The sequence below is a fragment of the Vanacampus margaritifer genome, chromosome 5, assembly GCF_051991255.1.
Source record: "Vanacampus margaritifer isolate UIUO_Vmar chromosome 5, RoL_Vmar_1.0, whole genome shotgun sequence".
NCBI lineage: Eukaryota > Metazoa > Chordata > Actinopteri > Syngnathiformes > Syngnathidae > Vanacampus > Vanacampus margaritifer.
In genome coordinates, this window is record NC_135436.1 from 18,025,170 (window position 1) to 18,032,641 (window position 7,472).

Below are 7,472 nucleotides of genomic sequence, written 5' to 3' on the forward strand. Positions count from 1 at the left end.
AAAAAAAAGAGGGGAATAAAATCTTACAGGCACTTCCTTGCAGTATGTTCATGTGTTTCTATGGAAACAGGACAACATTACCGTAGAGGTCCCTAGAGATTCCTTAATCTCACGCGCCACAGGCTTTCTGGGCAACTTTTTTAAAAATACAGTACATTATATTTATTCTTGCGTTAGTTCTATTTTTTATAACCCAAAAATATTTTCCTGTCCCAGCTCCGGACGAAGAAGAAATGGTTTGTACAGTTTTGTGTCCTGCTGTTTTTTGTTTTTGTATTGTTTTATTTTAATTTTATTATAATTTAATTTTTTTTTGGGGAGGAGTTGCTGTGCTATTTATTATGACATATTTGTTTTGCAAATAATGTAGGAAAATATACGGCATGGTGGGGGGGGGGGGGTGATTATAAAACAGCTTTAAATGTAATAAGAAACAAAAAGCATGCATATTATATTATTTTGCTGTACCTAATCATCTATTTAATGGTTCGTAAATGAAAAATGATTTATCATAAACATAAAAAAAATACAAGAAGGATAAATTATCTATTTTTAAATTTACCGTTGTGCTATTTGATCAATACAACTAACAATAACAATAATATGCATCTTAGATTTGTATGCTCATAAATTAAAAGCGGAACATTTTTCTTATACAAATAGAAAAAAACTGAGGGCCAGGCAATCAACTTCACAAGATGTTAGTTGTCGACAGGGCTGGACTGGCCATCTAGCATACTATACAGAGCAGATTTTCAATGGGTCGGCATCTTTTGGGGCCGATGTGGTGCTATTTCATTATTATTTCCTTCCATTTTACCCCAAGTGACCAACTCTCAATTTAGAAGGAGGAGCCCATTAATCCATTGACAGCAAACTAAACCGGTGGTCAAAATTCCAGCGCCGCTTTTTTGTTTTGTTTTTTGTGACTTATTAGAGAGATGTCTACTTTGCAGAGTGAAACTTCTTCGACTTCAACTTTGAGAAGACAACATCGCTACCGCACACGAGCCCCTTCCTCCCAGGTGGATGAAACCCTGTTTGGAAATAACACACAGGTGAGTATGTGTGTGTGTGTGTGTGTGTGCGTGTCCTTTACCTTCTGCATCTGTTAAAAGAGTGTGTCTTTGTTGTTTAGACATCATCACATTCAGCCTCAAAGGTAAAGGATGTGCCTGTGCAGAAGCAGACGGACAAGACTATTCAAATTGTCACCAAAGACCTTGTACGCAATCTCAGGTAGGCAATTTCATTGATTTGTTATCTGGCTATAATCTGGCTCCTCCCACTTTCCTAGTCAGCTCACCCCGCGAAAAGTTTTGGAAGGATTGTGTTTATGGGATGAATTAAATCTGTGAATTTCCATTGGGATCAGTACTTGCTATCTTCCATGATTAATCAGAAGGTATAACTAGCAATCCTGCGCGGCTAGGGTTCCATGCAGTGATCCCTCTGGACAGTCCATCATTCTACCATCAGCTGACTTTGAGAAGATCACCTCTAGAGCCAAGGTTCTCTCCAAGGAGGAGAAGAAGGCCTTGAAGGAGAACGAAATGGTAGCAAACATTCTTAAAATGTCAACTTAAACTTAAACGTTAACGAGCTGTGTATTTGATCCTAGCGGGCAGCCGAGGAGCGAAAGCGCCAGATGTTAGAGGCCGACATGTGCCGTCAGGAGAAGCAGGTTCCGAGTGAGGTGGAGCTGGAGGCCCACGAGCGAGCGCAACGTATGCTGGAGCGAGCCAGTACCCTGAGAATGGAGCAGGAGGAGGAGATTAGAGAACTCAACAGGGTAGGAAATGATAGCGTGCGCTTAAGGCATCTATTTGGTGGTTGGGGTGGGGAGCAGCTTTATAACGACTGAGGTACAATATTTGTTTGTTTTTGGAAGACAAACTAAATTGTAAAAAAAACAAAACAAAGCCGCAGTACACTCTTGTACTGTACTTTTGACTGAGGAGTATGTTGGAACGTATTTGGGAGTATGTCCGAAGTTCTGAACGTAATTAAATATGTGTGAACGTAGGGCTGCTCGATTATGAAGAAAATATGAATCACAATTATTTTTGGTAATAATTTAAATCATGATTAGGATGATCATTTATTTTTTGGTACAAAACAGGAAAATGTTTAAACGTAAAAGACAAATAAAATTATTTGAAACACTATAATTATTAAAGTTCCTTTTGAATTAAACCAAATGTATCAAATTAGTTATTTTAAAATTTAAAAAAAAAAAGTGCAAATGTAAAAATTTAAACAACTCAAACTAAAAATTAGTATTAATAATCTTTTTTTGATGATTATGCTGATTTTGTAATTGTGGAGTGTATCTATTTGAACGTATTTTCAAGTACGTTCAAACATATTTGCAAACACGTTTGAACATATTCACAAACATGTTCAAACATACTCGCGAGTACGTTCAAATGGACTTGTACTACAAAAATAGCAAATTTTCTGTCATAAAATAAATCATAAAAGTTACTTTATGAAAAAAGTTTTTTTTAATTAATTTTCCAACAAATTTGGTATAATGTGGCCCAAATGTTTAAAAAAAAAAAGTTTTTAGATTTTTTTGCTGATGTGCAAGTAATATCCAATGGTATTATGGGGAAATATGCTGTTTGTAGCATTAAACCTACAAGCATGTTCAAACATATTTGCGAGTATGTTCGAACATACTCACAAGTTGTTTTTTTCCAACATACTCACAAGTATGTGAGTGATATTCAAACGAAAGTTAAATACAGTGCGTCTCAACGTATTTGCCAGTCAAAAAAATGTTTACTCTACATTTGCAGTTCCACTCTTGCTTTAAATGTTTCTTTAACCCAATACAGCTGTATTTAACTTTGAAATACATGCATTTCGATACAATTTGTATCCAACATCTGTGCAATGCATTTTAATGAATTTATTTAATTAAGAAATCCTTATATTTAAAGCTACTGAACTTAGAATATTCCATTTCGAATTGCTACTGCCATCTGCTGACGAAAAATGAAACTGCACATTCCGTTCTTCACTTACACACCACGCACATTACGTCATATCCGCAGACAGGGCGCGGGAAATTTTAACCCTAATCCAGTCTGAAACTATTGGCCAGAGGCTTGCAGGAGTACCCATTGTGAACAGTTAAGGTGTTAATCTACTAATTAAAAGGCATTTCAGTCATCAATGGTCAAATAAAAAGCTTATTGTAAAGTTATTTTCTTCTTCTTTATTTTAATGTGGTCGAGAGCAAAATAATTTTTGCTTCGGTAGTACTTAAAAAGTTTGAGGCCCTTTGCCTTACAGTAATAGTCACGTACTGCATGTCTGCGGGCTCCTCAGGCGATTCTTGGTGCTCAGTGCCAAGCCACACGTGACGCCCAAATCCAAGAGAAGAAGCAGATCCAGATGGAGATGCTGGAGGAAGAGAAGCGTTTAGATGCCATGATGGAAGCCGAGCGCCGCAGGCTTCTGGACAGGGTGGAGCAGATTGATGAACTGCGTAAGCAAGAGAGGATCAGGTGATCACTCAGCTCCAAAAAATACAAAATAAAACACACACCACCGTTCTCATCCAGATGGCATCAGGAGTGTGTGTTTTGTGCACTCTTCAGCGGGAAACAACAAATTTTCGAGCAGATCCAACAGCGTCTGGAGGAGAAGTTGGTACAAGAGGAGCTGAAAGAGCAGGAGAAACATCAGACCAGAGAGAAGCAAGTCAGGATCAACATGGAGGAGCTCATGGTACCACAAAATGAGATGGGCCATAAAATATACAGGTGACTTTTACTGCCTTTATTGTTCCAGGCCTTGGAGAAGAAGAGGGAGGAACAACAGCGTTTGCACCAGGAGGTCATGCGCATCAATTCTGAGACGCTGAGGGCGCAGGAGCTGAAGAGAGAAGAAGAAAAGCTGGCGGACATGAGAGAAATGGAATACATTAAAAACAAATTGGTGCGGGACCTTGGTTTTATTGATCAGACGTTTAAGGGGTGCTAATTGGTCACATTTTACCGCTCAAATAATTTACACTCAAACAAAATAGGAGTTTCAGTTATAACAGGGATCCTGTCAGTTACAGTAGCTAGTAACATGCTAGCTTTAAAACATTAGCATGCTAAAAGTGTTCACAGGTGTGAATGTGAGTTTGAATGTTTGTCTATACTACACTGTGTGTCGCTAGTGGTATAGAAAATGGATGGATGTGCCTTTAACCTCCATGTCTCGCGCAGCAACGAGAGGCTGAGTACGAAGCGGAACAGAAGAGGATAAAGAAGGAGAAGGAGTTGGAGATTGCCAGGCTGAGAGCTCAGCAGGAGAGAGCGAGAGACCACAAGGCAGATCAGGTCAGGAATGACAACTTTTGGGGAATATCGCAAACATTTCAACATCGAATGGTTCATTCTCTAAATTAGTGATTTTCAGAGACAGCTAGTGAAAACTTGCGAGGGCCCCTGAAATACATGTGAAACATTATTCTAAATCCATCTTAAAGTAGAAGTTAACCATAAACATTTATTGACAATAATATGCTATACTGTATGTGACCTCACTAGTCAAAACATGACATTCTGATTATGTAATATTACATTTGTGGAATATGAGTTATGAAGCAAAATCCAGTTGTTTTTATCCATCTCAGGGCGCGGCCATTTTGCCACTTGCTGTCGACTGAGAAGACGTCACAGTTGCTCAGGCAACGACCAATCACAGCTCACCTGTTTTCTGAAGCTGCGCTGTGATTGGTTGTTACTTGAGACCTGAGCAACATTGATGTAATCTTCTGTTGATAGCGAGTGGCAAAATAGCCGCCCCCTTAGATGGATACAACCAGCTGGATTTTGCTGATTAACTCATACAGTATTCCACTAACGTAATATTAACCAGAATACCACATTTAGACTAGTGGGGCTGCATAGTACGACGACGTATTAGGGCCACGTATAATTTTTTTTTTTTTTAGAGGGTGGGGGCAATATTCAGAGAAAAAAACTCGCAAATTTGCCACCTTATAAAGTCGCAAATTTACGAGTTTTTTTTCCTCGGAAATTTGCCACTTTATAAAGTAGACTTTATATAGTGGCAGATTTGCGAGAAAACCCCCCAAAAATGTACGAGAAATACACATAGCGTACTACTCGACTGTTTGTGCCAATACTTTTCGGTTGGGTTTCTAAATAAGGAGATAGTAATAGCTTTAGCATAGATGAACCATATCATATTAAGCATTCGCTCTTTGAACCGTTGTGTACGTCCACCGGCCAGCGACAAAGACGCCTCGCTTTGCAAAGGTCCACACCCGGACGATCAAGCATTTAAGTTAATTTGTTGAAATTTATATTTACTTGTACATTTATGTTTCCAGAATTATCATTAACACATTCATACATTTTGGTATTTTTTTTGTACAAGTATCTAAATTGATGTGTCGAATCTGCTGCTCTCCGTCATTCACTTGCATTTACCTATGGTATGCTAGCATCTGATTGGATAGTGTGAGTCAGCTGACAGGGGATCAGGAAGCGTTGTTGCTCTAGCTGCAGTGAATGACGAGTAAAGTTTTCATTTAGGAACGAATCAGTCTCCATCCTGCCTTTTCATTTTGTAAACAGTGTCCCATTAACTACCATCGAATCCTCACATGATTAGACTATAGCTACGCTACGTGTATTTCTCGTAAGTTTCGGGGGGGGGGGGGGGGGGGTCTCGCAAATTTGCTACTGTATATATATATATATATATATATATATTTATATAATATTTTTTTCGGAATATTGCCCCGCCCTCTAAAAAAAAAAAAAAAAATTATATGTGGCCCTAATACGCCGTCGTAGCAAAAAACAAAAGTTTTTGGGGTTGACTTCCCCTTTAACTGTCTGTGGATGCATTGGGCAGGATGAGCTGCGTGCTAAGAGGAACCAAGAGATTGCGGACAGAGAATGGAGGAGAAAGGAGAAGGATTTGGCTGCCAAGAAGGCTCAGGAGGAGGCCTCGCTTCGAGCTGCCCGTCTAGAGCAGGTTCAGCGCAAAGAGCAGCTGCTGTCCATGGAGGCCGGCCGAGAGAAGGCCGACTTCGAGAGGGTTTTAAAGTGAGAGACGACAGAACTTGGGTGATTTCTGTCCCCTTCCTCGCTAACGCCGCTTTGTCTCAAATTTAGGATTCAACAGGAGGCGGGCATCAAACAAAAGGAAGAGGACGCAAAGCAACGTCAGAATGCGCTCGGCCACGCCGAGGCCATCAGGCGGCAGGTGAAGGAGCTTGGGCAGGCCGTCGTCGCCAAGCGCAAAGAGACCTTGAAGGAGGCGGAGAAACTGAGCGAAGAGGCCCGGCAGCGACGCAGACGCATCAGTGATATCAAACAGAAGAAGCTGAAAGAGCTCAAGTAAGTACAGGTGGCACTTGGAGACTTTTCTCAAGGTGCTTGTGGAGATAGAATGTTTTTTTTTTTTGTCCATGTGCAGGGCAACAGGGCTCAGTGAGAAATACTGCAGTGAAGTGGAAAGGAAGGCCTGGTTGCGTTGATCATCAACAAGGAAAATAAATACCTTCAACGTGATCCACAAGTAAAACTATTTTTGATCATATGGCGATTGAATCACACCTGAAATCTTCCAGTGGTTTTATGTTTGTAAATAAAAGTTCTTCCACTAAACACTTGCTTTCCAATAATATCCGATGAGCGAATAAACAAACTTATTTTGAACAGAGTCTGTTTTGTCTTTTGATGGACTGACTATCATTTCATTTGCTTGTAATGAAACATTCTGATCTTCGGGGTGTCAGAAGCAGAAACATTTCTTTTGTTGGACAATATGGTGGACCCAGGATGAAGAAGAAGCCCTAAAAATTAGCCAGGTATCCCAATTTCAAGTGAGTGATTGAGTATGATAACATCTATATAATCAAAGAAAGTCACAGTAGATAGACAAAATATTTTTTAAATTTTTAACTCAAATAGTCCACACAATTTTATTTTCTAAGTCTAGACAAAAAATTAGGGATGCGCAAATACAAATACAAGGTATAGATACCCGGCCTTATTTCAAGGTATTGGTACTCACGACCTTTGGTGGCCATTTTACGATAAGGAACTAGAAATTAGAAATATAAGAATATAAATTGCCAGTAATTTCATGCAATTTTAATATATTCCATATTAGGATTGGCTATATAGGTCTTTCTTTAAAAGTATCTGTAATTCAACAGTTGAATACTCGTTAAAAAAAAAATGTTTCGAACAAATCATTAAATTGGACCATCTTGACTTTTTGTGTAGCTGATTTTTTTTTAATGAGAAACAGTTTGACAAAAAAAGTAGTGTTCCCTCACTATAACGAGGTTCACCTTAAGCTGCATGCTGTTTTGTAGATTTTTTTTGTGCTTTTTTTTTTTTAACAGTTGAGTACCTAATTTTTTATATCTATAATGGTGGTCTGAATCAGGGGTCCCTAATGTGGTGCCCGCAGGCACCACA

General features: G+C 39.1%; 1 protein-coding gene across 1 annotated transcript; it reads left to right on the top strand.

The window, feature by feature from the left end:
• Positions 1-931: 931 nt before the first annotated feature.
• cfap45 (cilia and flagella associated protein 45) lies at positions 932-6,617 on the top strand. Its single transcript, XM_077566465.1, has 11 exons — positions 932-1,058; positions 1,139-1,239; positions 1,433-1,556; positions 1,622-1,792; positions 3,340-3,518; positions 3,612-3,741; positions 3,805-3,951; positions 4,230-4,343; positions 5,893-6,086; positions 6,156-6,380; positions 6,460-6,617. Exons 1-11 carry the CDS (start codon positions 942-944, stop codon positions 6,518-6,520), a joined length of 1,563 nt encoding a protein of 520 aa, XP_077422591.1. The 5' UTR covers positions 932-941; the 3' UTR covers positions 6,521-6,617.
• Positions 6,618-7,472: the final 855 nt, after the last annotated feature.